Source organism: Drosophila ananassae, chromosome 2R, assembly GCF_017639315.1.
Source record: "Drosophila ananassae strain 14024-0371.13 chromosome 2R, ASM1763931v2, whole genome shotgun sequence".
NCBI lineage: Eukaryota > Metazoa > Arthropoda > Insecta > Diptera > Drosophilidae > Drosophila > Drosophila ananassae.
The window spans coordinates 10725637-10753268 of record NC_057928.1 but is presented as its reverse complement, the minus strand read 5'-3'; the positions used below and the strand labels follow the sequence as shown (position 1 = coordinate 10753268).

Below are 27632 nucleotides of genomic sequence, written 5' to 3'. Positions count from 1 at the left end.
CGATTCAGTTGGCAACGGCCCACACGCTGAAACGGTCATAAACGCTCTCTAAGTTTTTTCGTTCAAAAAAAGGTCTAGGAAACTGAAAATAATTTGAATATTTTGAATATCTCGTCGAGTGGCGGGCGCGTGTGTGTTATTTTGAGTTATCGCGATTGCGGCTAAGTGCAATTAGTGCCACAAATTTAGTGCAATGAATTGGGAAATTGCTCATCATTAGCCACATAAATTAGCGTATAAAAAACAAATTAAATAGATTAAAAGTGATCCAGTGAGAGTTTGAAAGTGCAACATTCAATTCCAGCTGTGTCCAAGGTAATTATACAAGAACTCTCTAACGTCAGAGCCTAAAAATATGTCAGTACCAAAAAGAAAAGAACCGAAACCGTCGCGCATGTTAATTAAGATGAGGCATAAAAACAAAAAACCCCAAAAATACTGGCGAAACATATTCCAAATGGGAGTGAGGCGGCAAGAGGCCATTGCCAACTCATCCATCACTCAATTGTTCAGATACAGATTTTTCTCTGTTTTTTTTTTATCTCCTCCATGAAATTCTCGGATAACTCAGCTTTTCAATTTTTTTCTATAGAGTTTCGTATTTTTTTTTAACCGCACACAAAACAAATGTGCATTAATTTTAATTTGAAAATCGAGAACATGACAACGACAGCACAAGACCCGGAGTGTTGCACATGTGTTTTATTTTTTAATTTGCGTCAGGGCTACGACTATGGCGATAAATAATCAGCTGGCCAAAGAGTGCCATAAATATTTATGCAAGTGGCTTCACTCTCCTCTTCACAGATGGCCCGATCCAGCAGTTAATGAAATGATTTTCAACTTCCTTCAGTCAACTCCTGGGTCGCGATCTGTTTGTTTATTTTATCTAGATTCCCGGATCTAGATGCAATTTGCCCGACCACGCCTCTCAATTAAAAATCGGGTGGACTATATCTCCCCCCTGGGGGTTATATTTGTTTTGATGTTATCAGCTGAGACTGGGACTGAGACTGAGACCGAAACTTTCGACTCCCCTCTGTGTTGCATGTTGGCTAACAAAATAATTGACAAAACAAATCATTTACGTGGCGAAAAGTTTTGCAGTTGGAGCCCCCCTTATGGCCCTGTCGTCGGTTAAATTGCACACGGCGGCAAGACACGCAACATGTTTGATGACACAAAAACGACTACAACACTGAAAAAAGCAACAAAATTGTGCAACAATTCGGAGGCCAGAACGAATTTCGCGCTGAAATATAAATAACAGCATAATAATAGCAGGCCGGCTAAGTGGAGAGATAAATGAGCAAAATAGAGAATAGAATAAAGGGGTTATTTTCCAACCGGATATGAAAAAGTTCAACTAGAAATTGTAGAGATTAAGAACTTTAAATATTGCTACACAAATTATTAAATCAAGTGACAGAATAAAGAAAGTTTTCGGCCTAACTTGAAAGCTCTTTAAAAAAATAGCTTTCTAAATAATTTCCAAAAAAAACTATCTAAAAAATAAAGCCAAACATTTTTTTTGGAAATGATTATGGCCTGGTAGACCGCAAATCGGATTTGGTAATCAAAACAAATGCAAACCGCCAGTTAAATCATATTACGGGCCGACAAACCGCAAAACGCCCGATTCTTCGGAAAACGGATGGGAGGTCCTGTCGTATCCCGGGCTATCCTGGGGGTTAATGTTTGGTTGCGGTTTACAGTCGATTGTCTGATTTACGGGCACACCCGCCGTCCAAATTCTCAATGCAATAGTCAACATGTTAACATTTTGTTCGACACACGGCCAGAACCGAAAATATGGTAAGAGGCAGTGAAACTTTTATGGCCTGTTTTTGGGCCCAAAATCCCAACATTTATTACATTTTTTGCTATTACATTTTTTTGGTTTTTGGTGCCGCACCCGGAATAGTTTGGATCTGAGGGGAAAGTTAACTAAACGTGGCTCAGGACGCCTTACAGTAGGCTATATATTTTTTATGGCAAATCCATGGACATTTTCACACATCCGATTGCCTCAAATTATAAATAAATTGATAGATTTAGTAAGTTGGCTAACGCGTTGTCCTTGGCCCGTTGCAGGTGACGATGGCTCAACAAAATATACAGTCTCTGTAGTTTATTATCCTCCAGATGAATTTCTATTGCAGCATACGCTCAGTTTATGTTCCGGCGATCGGCGATCGGTGTGTGAAAAACTTTATAGCGTTTTAATTGCTCCAACTTTCGATTGCCTCACAAGTCACATGTGCCGAACTGATTCATCTCGATCGGTGTTTATTTACGCGATCCTAATTTATGCGAGTAGTTCCACTTAGCTCAGTTCCAACGTGTGCTCCTTCAATTTCATCGAACGTGCCCCGCCAAAATTGTAAAAATATTATAAAAATTTCAACAGCTTTGTCATCGACACCCAAGGGGTACAGATTTTCTTCGAAAGTTACACTGAAAAGAAGGGGTTTATTGTGGAATAGGAAACAAAAATCCTCCCTCTGTCTGATTCTTTGGCAATTTTTCCACCTGACGCATCAAAGGTATTAACTTTTCATCTAAACAGCCGAAAACCGCAAAACATTCGGAATTTCGAATCAAATTCTGTGTTTATTGAGGGGCAGCGGAAAATTCCGGGCATATTAAAGCCATCTGCCTTGGGGCTCTGCATCTGCAACTGCAATTCGCAGTCGGGCCGTTGAGATGCCTCCTAATTTATGAGCTGTGCATTGTGGGTTAATGTAACACCGAATGGCCAATTGAGGTGTGAGCCAACCAAGATGGCTCACTCCCCAGCACATACCCTGCAAGGTCGTCTGTTCGGTCGGGATTGGGTCGGATTTGGAGTGGTCTGGAGTGGGACGGAATTTGCATGCTCCACTTGGCTGAAACGAGGAAGCGGGCTGAAAGTAAACGGGCTCAATTAGAGCTGAAAGTAAAAGAGTTCAATTAGAGCTTAGGTGGCACGAACACGGAAACGAATACCCCATGCCCCATAGTATGGTGCAGAATCTGAATTCGATTTGGTTTACCCCAGCAGGTCGATAATTTCATTGCTCCGGCTTCCCATTTGATTAGCATTCCTTTGTGGGACAACTTCCAGTAACAGCTGTGTGCTGTTAGTTTATCCAAAGAGAATAGAAATTTTAAATAAATATTAAACTCTGTCCTTAATAGAAGTCTTCCACTTTCAATATAAGGCTTTAGTTTAATAAATTTGTTTAATGAATTAATAGCTACTGAAGAAATAGTCGTAAATGTAATTAAGTGCCTTGGTTTCAAGAAATACCTATAAGAACCTGCTTCGTCAGGCAATAAACCACTAAAATATTACGCATACGCAGTGGGGGTCATAAATAAGTTGGCAGAACAAAGTATTTTCCAATCCGATTGATGCCTTCCTGCCGGAAAATCGTTATGGCCAATGGCGTGAAATTCACTTTCAGCCGCTTTTTGGCTTTTGCTTTTTTTGATTTCAGATGCCATGCACCTTTGGAGGCTTTTGTTTTTCGGGCTAACGTGTTTGGTTTCATGTGCCACGGGATTTTATTGATTCCAGCTTGAGTCACTGCCAAGACAATAGGGGGAGAGTAGAATATCTGAGGGAGTCACTCACTCAAGGCGAAACTCAGCGAAATAATTAGCGAGGCAGCTCGTAATGTTGGGCCATAAATCCAGAATCTGACGTTTCGTGTCAAGGCTCGTCGGCAAATCGATTGATAAATTAATCAGAATTAGTCCTTGAAAAGGAATAATAAATATTTATAGGATCCGTATTAGCCGCACCCAAGAACAATCGACATGGATGGAACGTGGCGTGCCAGGCAGGCACTTTTTCAATTTCAATTGCAATTTAAAACGTCCATCAAGAGTGGATGTTACATGGAAGGAAAAAATGGTGAGACTAATGGCTATTAAAGACTCCCATGATGCACATCGGTTTGTTTAAAATCTGTATCTATATCCTGCAAAGCAATAAACTCCTCCGGCTGACAACGAAGCCACTTAAGCCAGCTTGGAATGTAGCTGACAAATGAAGACTGACATTTACCAAACAATTGAGTTGCACAAAAAAAAAAGAATAAAGCTGAAAAACAGAAAAAACAAATTATTCCGCTTACAACTTGTCGCGACTGTGGAGTTTTTTTTTCAAAAAAAGGAGGCAACTTGTTGTCATAAGGCAGCAGGATTTCACGCTTTCCTTTTCTGCTCGTAAAACGTGAAAGATTTAAAATAAAACCACTTAGTCGCTGAGCTCCATTTGCCACAATTGTTTGAGCCTCGCGAGCCTTGATAAAGTGTCCTTAGAGACATCAGTTAGGGCGCCGAAGTTTATGTCAAATGCAAGATTTTTGAATAATTTAAGAGCTTGGTGGTTGAAACTTATAGATCCTTTTCAGTGAAAAATGTTTTGACTTCCCCCCTGATTTGTTGCAAATCTTTACAGTTTCCGTAAAGACTTCAACCCTTCACCGTAATTTCCGTTTCCACAAAGTGATATACCTCCCAGGTCATTGGAAACATAATTTCCAAATGGAATTCTCTCTGATCGGAATAAAATTTATAAGAATTCCGGCGTCCGACCAGGCGTATACGCCTCAATTCGAACAATTAATGTCAATCTGCACCGAAAGTGAATAATTTTGCGTAGAGGCCTGCTCTAGAAAATGGATATATTTATGGTGGGGGAAATCATATTAAAAAGTAAATTCATTAGATTTCATTTGATTCGATTTTAGCTGCGAAAAATATATCTTTTGGGCCAACATTTATTTAATGCGAATGTAAATACAGACGGTGACTGGGCTGTATTATGTTTATATATTTTTAAAGAGCCAAACATAAATAGGAAAACAGAATATGGTTGAGAATCTTTGAACTGTGTTACAGCCGCCATGGGGGAGGCGTTCAAAAATAGAGTGAAGCCGCCAGAAAATTGTGAAAAATCTACCTGGGGCGATTCTAAGTGGCCCCCATCGTGGCCAACTATTCGTCATGGGCCAGCAACGATTTTGGCCCGGGTTGAATTTTTGTGTGTGCACTATGCAGTATTCATTATTAACTGAAAGCTGACAGTTGGACGTGTAATTGTGTTTAATTGAAAATGAAAAGCCTCACAGACAATCACACTCAAAAACGCAAACGCAGAATGCACACCTGCAATTCGAGCGTCGAACTGGCAAGTCTGGCGGAAATTTCAACGTGTTCGGGATGTCAACATTTCCCAAAACCCATCCCCTATCTGCCACATACCTCCTCCACCCCTCACCTCATCTATTCAAATGCAGTGTGCAACAAGTTGCCAGACATCCAACAAAATGGCGGAAACGTGTTGCTGTCGACACTGACTGGAATCATGGAGCGAGATCTTGAATTATGAAATGCATATTTAAACGCAACTTTAAACTTTTTTATTGCTTGCTATGGGGCGGTGAGTTGGGCATCAGCCCCCCTAATTGTGGAAAACTTTCGCACAACGTGCCTGTTCATTGCAGCCAGCAAGGATGCAGGACACACATCGCCGCTACGCCACATTGTGACTTTGTTTTTAATACACTCGACTCTGAGGGAGTCGCCTCCATACGCCATCCGCACGGCAACATCGATCGGCGGGACAAACAAGGCCTGTCGCCTGTCTGGACCTGCCGCAGTTCATTACTCCGCCGGCAGGGTCCTGGGTGCGAGTCCTGTGGCTAGTATATACACAAGAAAAAATAAATGGAAGATAAAGGATAGATTTTTTAGATTTAGTTCAGAATAAAAACTCATTTCTTGTAATCCTTCTTTTATAAATTAATTTTTATTGCCTAATTTATGTTTTTTAAACAAAAAATATTATAAACTCTCTGTGTATCCTGCTGTCCTGCAAGTCCTTGCTTTTTGTTAGCTGCTGTCGATGCTCACATCGGACCATGACAAAGATTATCAATAACAAGACCAAGGAAAGATACACACGTCGGCGAGTGTGTGCGTTATCCTTGCAACGGATATTGGCTACGCCACAAGCTGGCCGCCTCTCTCCAGTGTCCTGGCCATGTCCTGGTTGCTGGCCATCCATATCAATTGTGTCCTCAAACTTTTGTTTGTATTCGGCGTATATCGTGAGCCGTTCCGTTGTGATCCACCTCTTAATGCAAAATTATGACTTAAAATAATAAATGCCAACTTAAATTTTATATTATTTTTTTATAAAAAATAATACACAAAAATGAATTTTTCTAACCGGAATTTTGAATATGTTTGCCATCCGACCCGCCGCCAGTTTTCGCATCATAATTTGCAATATGTCCTGACAGGAAGTTGCTCTGAAAATATATTTTGAGATGATTCCGGGACGGTGCGGTAGGATGGCTTGTCATATCCTGTCGGCAGGCATCGCACAGGTTCAGGTGGCGCATCCATCCCTCCCGAAAACCCCAACGGAAGTGTGAAAATATTTTTAACCTTTCCTCCCGCCCCTAGAGGCCAGGGCATCTCACCTGTATTTACCATTTTCTTATGTGGCATGGAATTTTTCCGTCAGAGCGTATTTTATTGGCATTTGCTATGAAATTTGTGGCCAGCTAGGAATTTATTCCGCTGCTTTCAGTTTAGTAAAATTTTCGTATTAAATTTTTCGGCTTTTCCCATGGCCTCAACATTTTCCCTGGAAATTTCCCAATTAAGCTGAAAATCTGTTCGAATCAAAAACCCGGCGAAAAAGAAATAGAATCGCAAAATACTCGAGTTCGCGCTGTGCGCTGTGCGTATAATTGATTTAGCCAAATTGTTAACCACATGAAAGTTGCCAAATTGTGCGTGCCCCCAAATGTGGATGCCACGGACTGGAGCGTCCAATTGGCGGAGGACCAGAGGCGGAGGCAAAGTCCGCCGGGGAACCTTTTAATTTCACGCATGCAGTGCATAAATTTAGCATTTTGGCCATTTGCATTTACATTTGGCAGGGGGCCCTGATTATGCGACACTTGTCACTGGATTTGCATCGATCAGTAGTTGTCCTTTTTCGGTTTTTGTTCTGAAAAGGGGTTAGTGGGTGTATTAGGGAGTAATCTAGTGGAGTTAATAGATTTTAGTTTAAGGGAAGAGGAGGTTGGAGGCTGTAGAGATTCAAATAAAATGAAAATTCAAGTGATATCTGAATTTGTTTGATCAAACCTATTACTTTTATTGGTTGAATTGGAATAATGATATTGAAATCTCAAATTCTTAGGAATTTTATTCTTTTTTTATTCTTCAAAGTGTCTTAAAAGAACAAAGAAAATGATTATTAAGATTTCTGCTTAAACAAAAAACTAAACCATTAGAAATTCCTGCAAAACTATTGCATATTTTATTTAATTTTTGTAATTATTTGTTAACTTACACCTCACAGCTACAATGTGGTAGGGTAATTGCAACTGCAACAATGTTTCATAAATTCCACGCCTGTCAACGCGTCGTCACTCGACGGAGGCTGCCTCCTCTTCTTCAACGCGTTCGAGTGCCAAAGGTGCATGTTCTCGGGAATAGTGCTAGATTCTAGCCGAATGTTTATGCTAATTAAGTTGACTTTACGGCTCTCTGTTCCTTCCTCTCTATTTTGATAGCTGGCTGAGGCGTTTGTTTAAAATGTGGGTCAATTATGCGATTCGTCGCGTCACAGACAACCCACCAAAAAAAAATACAACACAACCCCTGGGTCCAAAAAGGGGAGGCAGAATACATCCATCAGTCCGGCCGGATGGCATTGAATTGTGCGTGAGGGAGGGCGGTGGGTGGTTGAACACAATTCGCACAGCAGGTAGTCTTATGTAATTATTTGTCAAATTCACACAGAGCCCCAGAGTGGACAGTCCACTAACGAGCCACTGAAATACACTTGCCACCGAAACTCTAACATATCAAAAGAGGAAAAGGCAAAAATCCATGACCTTTTCTCTCGGTGCACCTGCCCCTCACCATATTCCTGGCCAATCAATCACCTGAGCTGGCTCTCATTACGACAATCGAAGTATAGATAGAGCTCTGAACAGAACCATAAACCATGAAGGAATAAAAATATGATGGTGGTCTGGCAAATTGCTTAGTCAACATCAGAATGGTTGGGGATCAGAACTTCCGGTAGTCTGTCCGGCAATCGGAAATAATTATCAAAATTGTTGTGACAAATGCGGCAGAAGATAAGATTAAAGTCCCGGCCGAGTGTTGAATTTGCGTCGCTCGCCAAAAAGTATGCAAAGCCGTATGGGATTTATGCAATCTCTGAAATATCTGAAACCCCAATCCCCACTTACACCATCATCCAACTCCACTTCCCCCAACTCTCCACCGACCATAAAGTCATAATTTTCATTAGGACCATAAATTTCCATCGACGGCGGTGGCGGGAAATGCACTTCGTTAGATAATAATTCATTTGAAACCCGGTTCTTTTTAGCTTTTTACAAACGTTTATTTTGTTGTTGATTAACATTACACTCTTTATTGGTAAATTATGTGTTAATATAAATAAAAGTATTCATTTCTGCAGTGAAAACAATTTGGCAAAGTGAATGCATTTTGTAAACATAAATATCAGTATATAAGTTAACACCAAAGTAGAGGCTAATTGTGCATTTAGTATACATTAAATCAAGACCAGGCAAATGCATTTGAGTGGGAAGACCATTGATCAGACAGGCACACACACTCACACTTATCTATGGTATAATTATATAAAGCATAAATGAAAGTATTTATTATTTCTGTTACCCATTGGCATTCGCACAAAATCCCCCTCAGATTGTTCAGATATTGGCCATAGGTGGGGCTCTATTTTCTTTTTTTTTTTCGCTATGGCCTTTACTCCCCCGCCTAGATAAGAGCTATCGGGTTCGGGTTGGGGATCAGGTAGTGCCGGTTCTATGACTGTATTGGGGGCGCTGAAGGTTCTAAATCGTCTAGATTTATTTACAATTAATTATATTTGATTTGTCATACATTCTGCTGGCCAAGTTCCTTCAGCGTGAGGCCAAAATATGTGCATACAGAGCGGAAAAAAGGATTTAAGATAATAGTTTTTAAAAGGCTTTTGAGGAATATTGGTTTAACCAGATTCGTCATGATTTGAAGCGTTCAATTGCCACAATATAATAATAAACTCTAATAATAAGTTCTGATAAGTTTCAAATCATTTTTTCAAGTGTATATGCATGTTCTGGCCCCCCCTAGAGACCTCTCTCCCCCTACCGTTTTCCGCTCCCTTTTGGATGCGCTCTCTGATTGATGTTGTTGTTTTTTCTTCTGCTGCTGCTGCTGTAAGCTGCTCCCCCACATAAAGCTGACAATAAAAACAAAAATACGCTCCCTCATTCACACTCATACCCCCACTCACACACACACCCAGTCACTCAAACACTCACACACTCATACACTTACGCACACACACACACTCTCCCGCTCACACTAATCATAACTGTAAGTCCAACAAAGCGAATGAATATGAAATTTTTTCGCACAGAATCGACATTTTTGCGCTTTGTTCTCCAGCGTTAAATGATCTTCTTGCTTGGCTTTCGGCTTTCGGGTCAGAGGTCAGGTCTTAGAGCAAAGTGCACTTGTGCCTCCGGGGGCTGCGGACCACCGGACACAATACCGATCTGATGGCCTCATCGAACACCGTCTTGAGGCCCTTCTGGGTCAGCGCCGAGCACTCCAGATACTTGACGGCGGCGATCTCCTTGGCCATCGCCAGTCCCTGGGGATAGGTGATGGGGGTGAGCTTCTTGTCCTTCAGCTTCTCGATCGTGGCCTTGTCGTCGCGCAGATCCAACTTAGTGCCGACCAGGATGATCGGGACACTGGGACAGTGGTGACGCACCTCGGGGAACCACTTGGCCCGGACGTTCTCGAAGGAGGCCGGATTCACCAGCGAGAAGCAGATGAGGAAGACATCCGTCTGGGGATAGGAGAGAGGTCGCAGCCTGTCGTAGTCCTCCTGGCCGGCGGTATCCCAGAGGCCCAGATTGATGGGCTTGGCATCCACCATCACGTTGGCCGAGTAGTTATCGAACACAGTGGGTATGTACTCTCCGGGAAAGGCGTTGGTCGTGTAACTGATCAGCAGGCAGGTCTTACCCACCGCTCCGTCTCCGACGACCACACACTTGATGGCTTGCATGGCTGTTATGTGTAGTTTGTTACGGACCTCAAGGTATTTAGATATTTTCGATATATCCGCAGGTGTGTTTAGATTTTATTGCAATTAGTCCAGTAGTTCCAGATGTTTTACATTTATTCTCCGAAATTGTTTTTAATTTTGTTGTTCTTGCTTTTTATGGGCAGTGGCAGTGGTAGTGGCAATGGCGTTGGCGTTGGCGTCTCAAGACTTTTATTTTTATTTTTCTTAAATTTTGTTTTTGGCGATTATACAATAATTTGCTCACGCACCAATACACACACAGAGATACAAAGATATTCGCACCTACACAGAGAGCAATGGAAATTGCAGTTGGAGTTTAGTTTTTTGTTTTGAAGAGTTCTTTTGACTTGATTTTGTGGCTTTTGGGTCAGAACTGTGCAACGCGTTTCTCCAGTTCTATTATTTTTTACAAATTAATTGAGCCCGCATTTAAAGATTGTTGCAGATTGCCAGAGCAGATACGAAACTCACGCCCAAACGCTGTGAAATCTTCGCGACTAGTGAAGGAAATATCTGCTGCCGTTGGCAGTTGTAGCTTGTGCTCTTATAATACCTGGTACTTGAAGATACAAGGGGTATATTAGGTTCACTCTAATATGTGGAAAGATATCTTTCTCACTCTGAGAGGGCAACAGTCTCTGCACAGAATTAAAAATATTATAAGTTTCTTTCTTAATTAAAATATATTTAAGAAAATAAGAATATATTTTTCTTATATTTTGTATCTTAAAGATTCGGTGACTAAAGGGTACAAAAATAGTCCAGTCCCTCAGCCATATCCAATTTACTTGTTTTTTTTCAGTATGAGGGCCACTCTCACACAGATACTCTCTCACACCAACACACTCCGCCATGGCGCTCTCTCTCCAAGTAAATCGCACAAACTCTGTCCCACACAACGATCATGGAGAGAGAGCGAGAGCCATTAAGTGCTACACTACACTCTCGGAATATTAGGCACGGCACTTGTAATGAGTCATCCGGTCCCCAGCTGGTGACGTTAGCAATCGAAAGAGATCCAAAGAAATATATAGAGAAAGATATAGTCGGAGAGCGCTCTCTTTACCTGACCTTGCTTTGGTCGTTTTTGTAGAGATTTTTCTATATTTGAACGCTGATTTTCCATGAATTTCCCTGGTGTTGTTTCTTGCTCGGACCGATTTTCACCAGACCAGTTGTACAAATAATGGCTTAAAAAGATATATTTTTAAAACTATGAATGAATGAGATTAAATACTATTTTATGATTTTTTGAAATTTACAAATATTAAATTCTATCCCTAACACAATGGTTAAATGGAGTAAACCACAAAAATGTGTGTGCGTTGGCGAAAACCAAAAAACCAAAAACCGAAGGCAACAGGAATAACAAACCCAGCAAACAGTGCAAAATATCGACAACATAAAACCGAAAAACAGAACCCAATTCGCATCCGCATTCAGCCAAAAAGTGATAGCCCGAAAATCCAGCCGTTTGTGTTTAGGTTTTTGGCTTCCGGCCCATCTCCACGCCCCATTCGAACCAGTTCCTGTTTAAAGCGCTGACGATGGCGAATATTCTGACCATTTAAGTTAATTTCTCGCGCCTCTGTAATTGGATAATTAAATAGACGCCACTAAATGTGCTCTTCAGCAATCTGAATGCAAAATACAAAGGCCTAAAGGCCTGTTGGCGAATTTCAATAATAAACATTTTCAAAAAGTCCATAATGGAATTTATTGTAAAAAAATCTGCAACAATTAAATTGCCAATGAAGTCCGTTCAAGTGGAATAAATGTTTCTGTTTTTGTGAATACGAGGGTGAATCATTCGATTTGGGTTTCAATTTCAATTGGGTTTATATTATTATTTTTTTTTTTTAATATTTTAAAGGATAAAGTAGATACTAATTAGTAATGCGGAAATACAAACAAGTATAACCCAAGAGAAATATAAATAGTCCTGGTGGTAATCCTTGGCAAATCCTTATTACGACGTGTCCATTACAGAATGGAAAACTGTGCAAATAATTAAAGCAAAAGAGATATTCGTATGACAGCGAGTGCAACAATTATTTGATTACTGTCGCAACGTCAGTTCAGTTCCCTTTTTCCTGGTCTCTGGCATGCCACGTAATTGCCGAAGTGATATATATATCCTCCAATAACTCACACCCCTTGTAATCGATCCAGGACTTACTCACACACACATGGGAGTAGGTTGCAGGCCATTATGCACAGCGAGTTATTCATAATTGTTGTTGCTGCACAAGTGGCAGAGAAATGCATAACAAACTGAAAAATATTCAAGCCATTTTTATTGCCACACCAGACGGACTCACTCCGGCACAACCATACATATATGCCATATGGGTATATATAGCGACTGGCGATAATGAATGAATGCAGGCTAAAGAACCGCAGTCTGAACCGAAAAGAGCCAAATAAAACAAATAATGCAACTGCGAACCGAGGCTACAATAACAATAAATTCAACACTTTAATGCGGCGCGAAGTGCGGATACATATAATATCCTTAAATCGCATTATATTATTTTTACAAATGAAACATTTCAAAACAGTTGGTTAGAAGCGAGTGGTGGGTTTCACAAAATCTATAGCATACTTTTTGGCATGCATTTAGGGCTGCATAACAAAATATATTGGGTTACTTTCATAAAAGTATATTTAAATAATATAGAACTCAATGAATTTCTATATCATATTACTTTAAAAATGTATAGTTTAATACAGTAATTATTTTTGAATTTTAATGGTCAAAAAAATAAATTGTAGTAGCAGCCACTGGGACTTCCATAATTATGATTTTAATTGGCAGCAGTTAACTAGTTTCGTTAAAAATCACAAAAATATACTTGCTGCTTTCAATAAGAGCAATTAAAATCGAAACAATCAACATGTTTTTATTCTTTACCCTTAAAGGGAAACATTTCTTGCCGAATTAATTGTTTAATACTTTTTCGATTTTCCACGATTCGGGCACTGCGTTCGTTTGCAAATTTAATTTATTTAATGAGCAACGCAATAAAACGCATTTACTGTCAAGTGATAAAATGTTATTTCCAGCTTCAGCCTTACCCGTTTTCATTTTTCGCCATTTCTGTTTGGATATTTTTCATTTATATATGTGGGCCACATGTCAAGCGCATTTTGCAACCAATTTTCCACCCACTTTCAGCCCACTTTCCACCCAATTTTAACCCACTTCCCACCCACTTCCAACCCACTTCCAGCCGCCGCACCACCGCCTGTTGACATGCGGCAATTATTAACTTTTGTGCGGCCGCTGCCATGGCGCCGTGTGTTTGTTATTAATTTCTTGTTATTTATGCAAATAGTTGGCACTTAATACGTCTGTAAACAAATATATTAAAATATTTGTTGCCCTTCTATTTTATTTTTTAAACTCTTGTTTTTTTTTTTTTGCACTTTATTATAAAATTAACAACAAACAATAATGACACGTTCGCCGCTTATCGACAATGTTCGAGTTCGTTTGCGGAATTTTAAACTCAGCAGCCTGTTCGGAGTATGAATTCCATGTCCTGCTGCTGGTATTAAGATCCTGTTCGAGTCAGGTCTGGTCCGAGCTCTATAAACTCCGTAGAGTTATCGCCAGCAGACGTGAAGTCATATCTGGGCACATGTTGAGACACTTTCAGAAAATAGGAGTGTTTTTAAAGTATTTACTGTTTTTTGTACAAAACATGCTTTTTAGATAAATCCTAAAGAAGTAACGGGGAATTTTGGATATATTTTGACAAAAACCAAAATTAAATTAATATTTTTGCCATAAACAGACATTTTTTTAAAATGTTATGTTCTTTTTTAAAAGTATTTCTCACAGTGTTTGCATATGCCTGGCCAAAGTCTCTCGGATTCTGTTTGGCTTGGCTGGGGTCACGTCTGCGGGTCTGGTTGTCTGCCATATCCTGGCCCGACTTCGTCCTGTTTGACTGCTTATGAATAAAGTTGTTTGCGGGCTTGTCAATACACACATGGCATCATCATCATTCCTGCCCCCACGGCCCATTCTTTCTTCGTTTTTTTTTCTGACCTGCCAACCCATTCAATTGGGGTTATTTGTCGCTCTATCTGGCACGAATCGGTGTGGGGGTCTAACGTATCCCTCTTTCCAGTACCAGCTTTGTTGACTTTTCGGCTTTCAATGGGCCACGACGTCTATTCATTTTTTGCGCTGGGCTATTAGGGTAGCCCCCGTCCCTGACAGCCTCAACCCTCCAAGCAATTTGAAATGAAAAGTTACCCGCCATATAAACATATGTATAGATGGGAAAAGAAAACACAAGATGATATGTGCCACCACCCCTCCTCGGTTCGTAGGCAGTAAATAGCAACAGGCGTGGTGTTGAAATGTGTCCTTTGACATTTGATCGCTCGCCTCCGATAATCCTGGCCAGTAGTGTCACCTCGTCGCATCGTTGACTCTTCAACAGCTCCGGCATTCTGGCTTAATGGCATTCTGAATTATTTATAGCACGACGAGGTCCCATCAAAACGCTTTAACCAGAGAGTACGAGAAAATGAAATAAAAATAATGAAAATAAGGAAAAAAATAACAAAATGACGGGGGAAAGTAGTCCACAAAGTCGTTGACTTTAAGCCGTAGACAATACGAGGAATTAGGCTTTCGGATGCGGCAAAAGTAATTAAAGGATTTTGGACAAGAGTTTATTAACTGGAAAAGGAGATTTGATTTGGGTAATCGATACAAAATTATATATAATTTGAAAGAAAGGAAGGGGAAAGAGAATAGCTATATTTTAAAATTCCAAGTTTATTTCTTATAGAAATCTTGAACAACATCTTGTCAGAGCATTTCCCAGCCGACTTATCCTGACTCTTTCTCCAATGTTTGTGTGCCTTTTCCTCACTCAATTACAAAGTTCAGCTCACATGTGCCTCTAAAAAGGGAGACTGGCTGGAGAGACTCTCCTGCGCTGGCATTTAGAACTTTTTTCCGGTTTCGACTTTTACTTACTTGCCACGAAGCGTCTTAATTTACTTTTACGCCCAGGCGTCTGGAAAATAAAACTGCAGTGCCAGACAGCCTTTGTCCTGGGCCTAAGAACAACTCTCCTGGCTTTGAAAGGGAAGTCCTAGTAGCGAAGAGAAAATTGCGGCAATTTCCTGCACAATTTCTAGCGGTTGAACTTGGACTGTCGTCGTGGTTGGTAGTGCAGTTAATTATAATTAAGCCAAGTTAACTAACCACTTGCTGGCTCTCAAAAAGTGTTATTTACTCACACATCCTTTAGCAGAAGGACCTGGCCATCTGTTGACAGCAGAAGCTTAAAGTCTTTGGCGGTTTTGTTATTGCTTTAATTAAAGTTTTGTTCATTAAAATGTCGTCAGCACTGAAAAGTAGGCCACGAAAAATGTTGCATATTCAAAAGGATATTCCGTATCGGTTGAGGAAAGATTGTTACACTTTTTCGACGGCTTTTGTACACTGGTAATTTTCTCTACAAAAAGTGGACACTTTTTTCTATACAAATAAAAAAGGAATAATTTTTTTTGGGAAGTACCGGGTATCATATAGTCCTTCTCTACTTTCTCCCAGGCTTTTAAGAGCTTTTTCAAAAGCAAATAAGCCATGTCTACTGATTTCCATCTGCTTGATGTCATTTCTATATCCCTACAGCTCTGAAACATATCATCTCGAGACATCTTTAGCATTTGTTTCCTGTGTAGTTGCCATCGGCGCTGTTCCTTCATTTGCAAGGACAATGCGACACAAAAATAGAAACCGTTGAATGGGTGAATGAATGCCTGAATGGGTGAATGAATGGAGCTGGGAAGCCGGCAGACGACTGCTGAACAGTCAACGACTGGCAGGCAGGAATGCCATTATAATAAATAAAGAGCCTTTCACTCATAACTGGCGCACAATGCATCCCAAAGCCATGAATATCCCAACTCTCCATCCGAATCTGAATCCTTCTGACTCCTTTTCTGCTATACGCTTTTTTTCTGTTTGATTTATGCCAAACAATGCGAAAGCGGTTTTAATAAAACTGATGGGGAAACTCAACAGATACGGATCAATGGGATTCATCTACAATGTGATGGCGGTTATTCAGAGCCCTTTTAAACTATTAACTAAAATGGGTATACAATTTGATATTCTTCCTTATATCCTTCCAGGGATGTCCTGTAAAAGCTTTCACAATTAACACCATCTGACGCGCCCATAAATTCGCAATAAATTCCATAGAATGGGGATTGCATAAAAATCACATTAACAATTTGCTAGTACAAGAGTATTTTACTTTTATTGCTGCATGTTTTATTTTTATTTCATGCACGTCTTTTGTACATTTTAATACCTCACACCCACTCACACTTGCACGCACACGCTATGCAAAGGAGCCACACACCCGCATACATTTCATACACATGTTGCCACGTAGGTGGTGAGGTCCTGGCGCGAAAGAGAGGCAGGCAGAGTGTGCAATAAAAACGCTTAATTTTTCACTCTTACATGGAAGCAAAGTTTCTTTGTTGTTGCTGCTTCGCCACCTCTTTTCCATATCCCCCTGCTCTCGTCCTGTATCCTGTGAATAAAGGGACGGGGGAAAGAGGCGGCTAATGGCTGGCAAACGGGGCATGTTCTGGTATGAGTATGTGTAAGCCATTTGAAAGTTATTTAATTTAATAACAAGCTCAAACATGTTTCCAGTAAAAGCAAACGAACATAAATATGAAAGGACGACAGGATATATCCTTAAGCATCCTGTGCGCTTAGTTATCTGTTTATTATTTAATAAAGGAAAACAATTAAGTAGTTGTTTTAGGAGTTGTAATAGGATATATTTATAATAATTGGCTATGTAGAAATCCTTCAGATGACTCTTTAATTTGTATTTAGATTAAACAAATAAAAAAGGATCTTAAATACCTCATTTCATTAATCAAAAAGTATTTCATTTCAAACAGGACCTTCGACTTTCAACCTTCTTTTAAGTAGATTAAAGTATTAACCGGTGAAAAAGTTGATTTCAATTATAGAGGCATTTTTGCATTTTAATTGCCTGGCCATAAGATAAAAATCCTCAAAAACAACGTATCCTATCTGAATGTACTCGAATACTCATATAAATGAAATACAAACAGGCTGAAAGCAACCGATACGCCCAATGATATCCATTTGATATTTAAGCCCGTTGACAAACAACAACTGAACTGAAGAACAAAAGCGAATGTGTTTTTTATTTATTGTGAATTGCATGCGGTGCGTTTTTCTTTTATTTTACAGATTTTCCAACGAAAACTGGCCAATCTGCGGCGGCTCACAGATTTGGATTCGTTAAAAAAGTGAAAAATCAGCGACGGCGGTGGTTCCATCGACTAGAGGGGCAAGAGGGGCTGGCAGGACGAAATCCGACTGCAAATGCAATAAGCTGCTGGAGCTGCGTACACAAACAAAGCCCTCAACAAAAGCCCCGTCTAATCCACAAAAACAATCAACGGGCAACAATCACCAGAAAGGACAATAGCAACAACAAGAGCAAAAAGCAAAATCAGCGGTAAGGACAATAAGGACGTTCGCCAGGATTTGCCTTCGCCAGGATTGCGTTCTTGTACTTTGGACACACGTGCGCCGGTGGTGCGCCGGTGCCCATTCCATTGCCCTCATCAACAACCTTGGAAGGTCCTGCGGCCATCATGAAGCTGTCAAAGCTGTCCAACCAGACCAACTCGCAGGATCCGCAGGCGGTCAACTCGCGCATCTTTGTCGGCAATCTGAATACCTTTCAATGCTCAAAAACGGACGTGGAGCGCATGTTTCAGATCTATGGCCGCCTGGCGGGTAAGTCATATTGTCACATCCCTGCCATCCTTTCCATTTAGAGCGGTTTACTCACGTGTCCTGTTTCCTTGTTCCTGTACCCGCAGGCATATCCATGCATAAGGGCTATGCTTTTGTGCAGTTCACCAACCCGTTCGATGCCCGCAATGCCTGCCACGGAGAGGATGGAAAGACGGTCCTTAGTCAGACCTTAGGTGAGTGGACTTATTACTTATTTATTTATTTATTATGTTTTTAACTGATTTAAGGGGCTTAAATAATTGTCATAAACTATAGTCCCTAACTCCTTTAAAAAAGTTCCTTAAATCTGTCCAGAAGTATGCTTTAAAACTCCCCACCGCGAACTGCTTTGCATAGACATTCCAGACCTTAACCCTCGTCCTTTCTGCAGTTGCATGTCCATGGATAGCACCAGTTACGACGTACTCCGCCGGCTTGGGACCAGGATCGTCAGGTTAATGGCCGCTGGCAGCGGAAGCGTTGCACTAAAATCGAACAAACGCGCTAAAAAAGCCACAAAGACGGCGAGTTGGAGGATTTGAAGGTGCGGATTGGATGTCCTGGCGCACATAGTAGGGCAATTGTAATGAAGGAGCCACCAGCCTGCTGCCTGGCATGTGTAGTGGCCATATCTTAGACACCCTCCGTCGACTAATGTCTGAGTATTTTGCCGGGCGGAAGTCGGCTGCCGGCCGCAAAAACTTAAAGTGCGGCCGACATAAATCCTGGCACGATACTTTTAATGAAATTTCAATGTTATGCCAGGCAGTCGGCAGTCGGTAGTCTGACTGTCTGACTGCCTGTGTGTCTCTTCCTTTTTAGTTTTTGTTGACTATCTGACAGGCGAGAGTCGACTGTTTGGTAATTTCAGCGTTTAATGAAATAATTCAACGCCAGTTGCAGCTGCCAGGTTGACTGCTTTGAAGAAATTCTTTTATATTGTTGCACTTGAAAAAATAGTAGAAGATTTAATTGGTTAGACTAAAGACTAAAATACATATTAATATTATTATTATCCCCAAAAAAAACCTCTAAGAAAGACTTAAGATATTTTTCTTGAAAAGTTTAGTTAGAAAAGCTTTGTATGTTTTCCATTTTATTATATATTTCTCTCAGTGCCCTCTGCACTCTTTGACAGTGCATGTCTCGTGTGGAGAAACAACTTAATGCACTTAGCGCGCTGTGTCAGCTGATGAAGATGATGATTCTTCGTTTGCTTTTCCGGCTGCTGGCGGCAACAGGGCGGATACTTCATATTCATACGCCCCCGCCGTTTGCCGAGCCACCACAGTACGCCGCGGGGAAAATGGAAAGTATTCAACGGAAATCATAAGAAAAACTTCATAGTCTCCGCCTGCTTATGCAAATGCAGAATGTTGAATGTGGATTGCTAATTCCACTGATTAGAAACGAGAAGAGGAGTCGAGTGGTCGCCATAATATTTCATTGCTACGCGCCATTGACTTTGAAGCGCGGAGAAATGCGGCCTGGCCAGCTAAACCGCTTTGCAGTGGGATAAAAAAAATAAAGAGATGGAAATCCTTCTTAGCTTTTATCCTTAATCTTAATTATAGCCTGCCAGCCAAGCAGTCGGACAGCAGAGTGGAGGAAAATGGAAAATAGGAACAACAAAAAAGTCAAGTCTGAAGTAAAGCAGCTGGAAAAGCCATCACGCCCACATTTTTGTAATTCTTTTTTTTTCTCCGCCATCGCCCACCAATTTGTAGTTATGGGAACATTCGCAGGATCTTCCTTCCTCCGAATTTAACTTATCCTGCCGCCTTGGAAGGCCGCCTCCCTTGGTGGTGTAGCCGTCGCACTTCAAACTTTGTCATGAATTATGATGAACGAGCAGCCTGAACGGGCTGCGAATGAGAATCCCTTCCTGTAGTCCTTGCCATCCTTTGGATAGATATCCGTACAAAAAAAAAAACAGCCTCTGTCGCACCCTTTTCAAAGGAGGACGACATGCAGATTTGATTTTTATAGGGGGTATTTGTATACTCTTTAAAGAAGTTTAATAAAAAGAAAGAGTTTTCAGAAATGAGTTTATTTACTTTATATAGAAAATAAATGATTTTTCTTACGAATCTTAAAAGGTTCAAACATGAAATAATTACTCATTTAAAAAGGAATGGATATATCTAAAGTGTAATATCCTTTCGACTAACCCATCCACCATTGTTTTTTATCCACAAACGAGAACTGACAATGTATATTCTGGCTTTGGCGCATTTTTATTAAGATTAATGATTGGGGGGCAGCCAGATTGGGTTACTCGAGGAATGCATTTGGCCGATGGACATGCACGTAGAAGAAAAAACATTTTTAATCACTCACAGCTCGTCGTCCATTCATTTGCATAATAAAAGGAATAATGAAGCCCCAAATGCAAAAGGGCTGCCCATTGTCTTTCCGGCTTTGTTGTCCTCTGCACTCCTCAGACAATGACTTCAAAGAGTCCTGTATTTGGGTGTATTTATTTGTTTGATTCCCTAAAAAGCAGATTGCCTTTTATTATTAAGAACTTACCATTCCACATTCTAAATTGCAGATGTCAACATGGTGGCTGAGCCGAAGGCCCATCAAATTGGAAGGAAACGCCAGAATGTTAGCAAGACCGGAAACGATTGGTGAGTTCTGTCCTTTCGATTAAGGCCCTCCAAAGTGGACTTCCATCTGGAAGGAAGCTCAATTTTTGGGCCTCATTTTAATTTAATCTAAAAGTTTACTTTGGTCGATTTAATGCCGCCATGTGGCATTCACTTACACTTTATTTACATATCATTTAACGGCTTGACTCTGTGGGTTGCCTTGCTTTCGTCAGAGCAGAGGGCAGCAAGGGGGCTGTGGCACAAATAAATAAATAAATAAGAAACCATTCATCAGGCGATGGGGGCGCCCTTTGTTTCAACGCCCGTCCGGCATAAAATATTTCGGCTGTCAACGGCTAGCCAGGTTTTTTGTTCGCAGCCGAAATACTTTTGGGCCAAGTTCTCGTCTCCATTTCTCCAGTTGTCCACTTTAATGCACAGAAAAAAAATGTCTTCATAAAGGATAATATATTTGTATAGTTTTTATAATTTTTTAAGTCATTATTATTAATAAAACTATAGTTAAATATTATAGTTATTTCTAATATATTAGATATAATGTCTGAAATTCTACAAATCACTTTTATTTGTCTTTGTGGAATTTTTTAGTAATGCAAACCACCAAGATATGTTCTCCTAAACATTCAAATAATATTTTTACATATTTTTATAAATTACTAAAATACAGCACATTTTTTTTGGTGAAAGGAAGGGTCAGATGAATGCGAGTATTCGAGTGCTGCGTCAACAAACTGGCAGTTCGCAGTTCGTACTTCTCGGTTCGCAGTTCGCAGCTAGCAGCTCTCTGTTCCCCGTGTCCTGTGAGTGACAGTTGCAATGTATGCCATTATGTCCTGCCGTCGTCCTGCCGCTGACATGTGCACTTGTTTGTCTTTGTCGTGGCGCGGCCTTAATGATGACTGAGCGACGTTCACAATTTATTTGGGCCTTGAGCTCCAGACTCGGCACTCGTGTGGAAATATTTAATTTAAGCTTAATGACGCCGAACCGAAATGCGTTGAGGCTTTAAAAAGGACATCCGGAAAGAGGTCGAGATGGGAGTAAGGGTAGTCCAACTGACATCGACTTGATTGTAATTAAAACGCAAACATGTTACAGATCATACACCTTGGTACCCAAACCTTTTGTTTTCCAGGTGCTCTCGTGTTTGCCATTAAATGGCAGCCATCCTGCCATCCACTCATCCCTTCACATATAGAGCCAAACTGACCGAAAAAGCCACAATTGTTGCGCCACGCCCCCGTTCCAAAATACTCTGCTGACCACAATTGGTTCGCTTCTGGCCGGCCTCGGCATTTGTATCAATCACTGGCGACACAGCCCGACGGGAGGCCCAAAAACACGGTTGCCAAACGACAATTCAAACGGCAGAAATGGCAGCCTAAACAAATATTGACATATTGATGTCCTGTCGGAGGGAGGAAAATGAGTGACTGACTGAAGGACTGGCAGGTCGACGAGGAAGGACAGGCAACAGTTGGCAGGCTGTGCATTTCCAGTTAATGAGAGGTGGTTTGGGGAAAGTTTTTTCTCCCAGGGGTTAAGGATCATGTTATTATACTTTTTATTTAAAATAACACTCTTAATTAATCTTTTATCTTGAAAGGATTTGTTTGATATTTGGGACTTAAATTGTGTTTAGAAAATATTTAAAATATTTTATAATTTTTTTCATAAAATCTTATTAAATTTGTATCCTTGCAGGGACTATTTCTACGACAGCTACTGCTCCTCGACTCTACTGAGAGGAGGGGGTGGTGGTGGCGCGAACGCGGTTCGGGCCAAGAAGCGAAAGCGTCTTATGACCAACGGCGGCGGTCTGGCAGTGGCGGTGCAGCAGCAACAGCAGCACGGCCAACACCATCACAGTGCGGCTGCGGTGGCAGCAGCAGCAGCGGCTGCCGTCCACCAGCATCAGCAGGCGGCACAGGTGCAGCAGCAACACCAACAGCAACAACAGCAGCAGGTGGCTGCCGTCGCCATGGCGGCGATGGCCAATTTGTTGCCACAACAGCAGCTGCTGCTGCATCAGCAGAATCTGCTATCAGCGACCACGACGGCGGGGTCCGGATCCCTCCACTGGCCGCAATACAAACAGGAGCCATTGGCTACCACCCACCACCCCCATTCGCAGCATCAGCATTCGCATCAACAGCAGCAGCAGCAGCAGCAACAGTTCGGATTCCAACTGAAGAGTAACGTGGTGGCTGTCCAGTCAACGACATCGCCGCAGAATGCAAAGTCAGCTATAATTGCTAATCAAACGACGCTCGGTGAGCCGTACTACGCTGCTGCTGCCGCTCATCAGCAACATCAGCAGCAGCAACAGCAACAGCAGCAGCAACAACAGCAACATCAACATCAGCAGCAACCGTTGCTACAACCGTTGACTCTGGCATTGTCGCCACAACAACCGCAGCCCCATCAGGCGGCAACGCCACTACAATTGCACAGCCAATTGATGCAGCAACATCAACAGCATCAGCAGCAGCAGCAACAGCAACATCAGCAGCAGCAACATCAACAGCAGCAGCAGCAACAGGAGCAATTAACTTTGCATCAGCACTGGGGACCATTCAAAGTCTACAGTGAGTATTGACTCGAGTTTATTCTGTGTATTTTGGGAGTCCTGGGGGATATTTTAATCTGTTTTGTGGCATTATTTAATGGTCCCAGGAAAAGAGGAAATGTGAAAAAAGAAAATCTATAGATACATCCTTTTAGATATAACAGATATATCCTTGTAGATAGATTCTTAAATCTACAAACCTAGAAATATAGTTTCGTGATAAGTTTTCTTTTAGAAACTTGTCAAAAATGCTGCTGCCTGACAAGAAGGTCTCCGAAAATGAGAAATGTGTCAACGTGAGCCACTTGGCCCGATTCTCTTTGTCCTGCTAACCATGTCAGTCAGTCCGGGTAGTGTTCGCGGGGAGCAACAGACCCCGCAGATGCAGCCTGCGCAGCAACAACCGCCGCTTCAGTCGATAATGTCAGCCCCGCAGCAAGTGAATCCATTGCAGATGCTGGAGCCGAGCCGAATGCAACAGCGTTTGCCGGTGGACTATGTCAACGGAGTGCTCAGCCTAAAGGGCAGCCTGTTGTCCAAAAAGGGCTGGGGTTACGGAGCTATTGCTAATCAGGAGATGGATTCTCCGGTGGCGGGATTGAAGTACACGCCGCAGACAAGCGAGAAGGGTTCGCAACTGCAGCCAGTCGTCGAGTTGCAGCCACAGGGGCAGCCGCAGGAGCAGCCACACGAGCAGCCGCAGGAGCAGCAACATCAGCAGTCGCAACAGCAGCCACCGCAGCCGTCCCAGCAGTCGCCGCAGCACATTTTTCAGGTTGAAAACATCGCCAATCTGAGGTCATCTTCGGTAGCTTACAGACCCCTTGTTCACTCGCAGATGAATGGGAACAAATCGAATCGCTATAGCCAGCTATTCCCGTCCCCCCACCTCTTTCAGCCGCCGTTTGTGCCGCTTCCGGCGGTGAAGCCGGAGCCAGTGGTCCAGGAGATAGTGCCCACGCAGGAGCAGTTTGAGTTGCTGAAGCAGCTGGCCGAGTTTTTCTCCCAGCGGCAGCAGCTACAGCAGCAACTGCACGAGGGCATGGCCTTCGCCAAGGTGGACGCGAGGGATAACAAGAATGCCTGTGAGGAGGAGACCACAACTGCCGCATGTGTGACAGAAACCTGTGCGCAGGAATCGGTATCGGTGGACGTAAAGAACAAGAGCGGGGAGAAGACGGAGGCCACTACGAAAGCGCAAACGACAGTGGCTCCCAAGACCACCAGCGCTCCGAGCCCCAAGACCACCAAAGCCACGACCCAGAAGTCCACCAAAGCCACAACCAAAAAGCTGCCCTGTTGCACAAAGTCACCCAATGCCAATGTGATTAGTTTCTCGCTGAACATCCAGAACGATGACATCGATGGCTCAAAGCTGTTGCAGCCCAATCCTCGTCGCAGTGGTCGGCATGTGATTCACCCTGATCTGCGGATCAATGCCATAGCCAACTTGCTCAAATATCGGGCCAAGAGGGCCGAAAGCAAGACTCAATATCAAGACTCCAATGTCCAGGGCTCCACTAAGATGCGAAGACATGAACCGGAATACGAGACTCCCACGCATCGAAGGGTCTTGGAGAGGAGTGAACTGCTCGAAGCTGAGCTTAAAATCTGGCCTACGAGTTTCAGAGCTAATAGATCCTTTGCCCCGAATTTCTAATTAATATTTTTATATTAATATACTATTAATATATTTTTTTATTGGATATTTTAAATAAATCATAGTTTAAGATATTATTATGCAAATGTTAAGTCGAACACTTATTTTAATAATAAAATTAATCCTTTTTAACTCAATTTTCAAAGTTTTTATGAATCGTATTTCTTTACCCTTTTTTCAGGCAATCCGGACACATTAATCTGCGGCAATTGCCGGGAATGCTTTGGCGAGCTGTCTGAGTTATTGGACCACAAGAAAAGTTATTGCAAACTGAGGTTCACATGCAAGTGCCAGGATGTTGCCTTTGCGGCAAGTGCAAGTAAGTGTGGAGGGCGTTGTGGGCGTGGCTGGGTGCTGCCTTGTGGCAGCTTGTCTGTTGGCAATTAATTTATGATTGTTAAACACTTTTTGCCCCGGCTAAAGGCAAAAGTGTTTGTCTTAGGCGCATTTGCGAATGAGTTCCGGGTCCTGGGTGAGTGAGTGAGTAAGTCCTGGGCCTGCTTGCAACAGTCAGCAACATCTGGTTATCCTACCCGGCAGGGGGATGTCTGTGAATTCATGTCCTTGGCCGAGCCTGCGGCTGCTTGTAAATGCATTTAAAATTGAGTTATTTATGCGTCCTGGAACCAACGTCTGCCCTCTGCAAATTCCAACTTAAATAACTAATTAATTCTCGCATGTTTCACTCACACATCCAAACGAAAATGCACTGGGGAAAGTGGATTTAAATTGATAGTAATATTAAAGATCTGGGAAGAATACAATAAGCTATTAAATATTAGTCTAAAATAGAAAATAAACGTAAAAAGATGATGCCTACTTAGTTAGCTCTATATGAGAGATATTTTTTATAGTTTTGGCTTATAGATATCTCTATAAACAATCTCCTTTTACTAATACATTTACTATATTTTTAATACTTATATTTTTTCTGTGTAGAAACGCCCCCATCAAGCGCCAAATTGCTGTGCGCCGTTTGCAAGGATGCGTTCGGAAATCCCTGGGATTTGATGGTCCACGCACAAGCCGCGCACATGGTTAACATTTACGAGCTGGGCGATGAGGCGTCCACCAGCAGCAGCAACAGCAACAACAGCAGCAGCAGCAACACTTGCAACAGTAGCAACATCAACAGCAGCAACACTGGCATTGCAACTGCCATCGTGGAGAATGGACATGCAACGATTGTTGCTGATGAGGCTGCCACAAATACACAGCAGATGCCAGTCTCGTCAACACTCAACAAGGAGCCCAATAACAATAACAATAACAAGATTAGCAACAACAATAATAACACAAACAACAACAACAATAACAATGTGGAAGTCAGCAACAACAATGGGCACATGTCGCCAGAAGGAATTGTGGCATCAGGATCGGTTGAAAATGGCGACATGGAAAGTCTGGACATAAAGTTCAGTCCCAGTGCCAGTCCCAAGGATGTGGGTTACTAATATATACTGTTAGCTGCAAGTATTATATGGTTTGCTTTGCAGGATCAGCACCGGGATGATCTGTCCTTGGACGGAAGGATGTCGAGTAGCTCCCAGCAGACGCACCACTCGGATGAGATGAATGTGAAGCTGCTGAATGGATCCGTGTCCTCGAGGGGCAGCTCGCCAGGATTGGAGGCGGACGAGCCGCCGGCCACCAGGGCCTGCATTATGCGCACTCTGAGCATTGTGAGTATGGAGATTTTAAATATTTGTATTTATTTATTATTTAAATTTATATTTAATGTCATATAATTGTTTCCATTTCTTCCAGGAGACTTCAGGACCAACTACTTCAGCCACTGCCAACTCCTTGAGCCTGATGACCAATGGCTTGGGCCTGGCCCTGGCCCCCCAATAGGTCGAAGCCCAGGAGGGTCAAGTGGGGGTCTTGTGGGATCGCAATCCGAAACAAGTGCAATTTCTTCAGTATTTTTATAACAGACTAACCTTGGCGGGGAACTAACCAGGGAGATGGGAAATTGAATAACGTAAATTACAGAAAACATATCATTTTAAACTAGCTCTAGATATGACATACGAGCTACGAATATATACAAAAAGTTATATATTAAAGCCATATTAAAGTCATGTAATGTATTAATAATTGAAAGTGTGTAATTTTGGTGTTTCCGTTTATGGTTTGAGTTGTTAGGCATGTCCTTTGGGTTGAGCGTTTGAAACGAGAGTGGTTAAAATTAATGTTTTTGAATTTAAAAACTGCATAAGTGAACGTATAGGTAAAATTATGAGAAGCTTAAACTGTCATCGTCCATGGAGGATGCGAATTACACGGTAATCGAGCTTTGTATATAGTTAATACCAATTACATGGATACAAATTACGGAATTATAAGATCATTGTTACTGCCCAGGCACTTCCCGCCCGGCAATCGGCTTTAACCGAATTTAATATTTTCGATATAATTTATGGAACGAGAGAAGATTATTAAATTATAGTGACAGAACGGAAAAAACACCACGAAAGTGTATATCAAAAGTAGCATAGTGACAACAGGTGTTTCAAAAACAAATTCGGATATACTAGAAGTTCTAGAATCATAATCAAATATGCGTAATAATTAATAGCAACTGTACTCTGTAATAAACTATATCAAAAGTAGCGTCGTATGTAAATAGGATAATCAATAAACGTATTATTATGTACTTACCAAGCAAATAACTTGTAAACAGTAACAACATTCAATTCAATGTCCTCCATCTAAAGCGTATAAAACAAATGAATGTATTATGCAAACCAGATTACCAAATATACTATATATTATATATACAGAAATAT

The 27632-nt window shown here is 41.6% G+C and overlaps 3 protein-coding genes and 1 long non-coding RNA gene across 4 annotated transcripts; 2 read left to right on the top strand and 2 right to left on the bottom strand.

Moving 5' to 3' along the window:
• Window positions 1-27632, top strand: LOC6493512 (bromodomain-containing protein DDB_G0280777). The gene is made up of 9 exons (XM_032453860.2): window positions 1-315; window positions 17442-17996; window positions 18083-18190; window positions 20551-20629; window positions 22316-23199; window positions 25022-25159; window positions 25780-26282; window positions 26337-26522; window positions 26608-27632. Exons 2-9 carry the CDS (start codon window positions 17852-17854, stop codon window positions 26692-26694), a joined length of 2130 nt encoding a protein of 709 aa, XP_032309751.1. The 5' UTR covers window positions 1-315; window positions 17442-17851; the 3' UTR covers window positions 26695-27632.
• On the bottom strand, window positions 9268-10692 carry LOC6506427 (ras-related protein Rac2). Its single transcript, XM_001957863.4, has one exon. It carries the CDS (start codon window positions 10139-10141, stop codon window positions 9563-9565), a length of 579 nt encoding a protein of 192 aa, XP_001957899.1. The 5' UTR covers window positions 10142-10692; the 3' UTR covers window positions 9268-9562.
• On the top strand, window positions 23349-24926 carry LOC6493513 (pinin). The gene is made up of 2 exons (XM_032453861.2): window positions 23349-23955; window positions 24019-24926. The coding sequence occupies exons 1-2, from the start codon at window positions 23467-23469 to the stop codon at window positions 24838-24840; spliced, it is 1311 nt and encodes a 436-aa protein (XP_032309752.1). The 5' UTR covers window positions 23349-23466; the 3' UTR covers window positions 24841-24926.
• LOC123257111 lies at window positions 24861-25768 on the bottom strand. Its single transcript, XR_006507058.1, has 2 exons — window positions 25531-25768; window positions 24861-25480 (listed from the first exon to the last, which is right to left on the bottom strand). It is a non-coding gene; the product is annotated as an uncharacterized LOC123257111 (long non-coding RNA).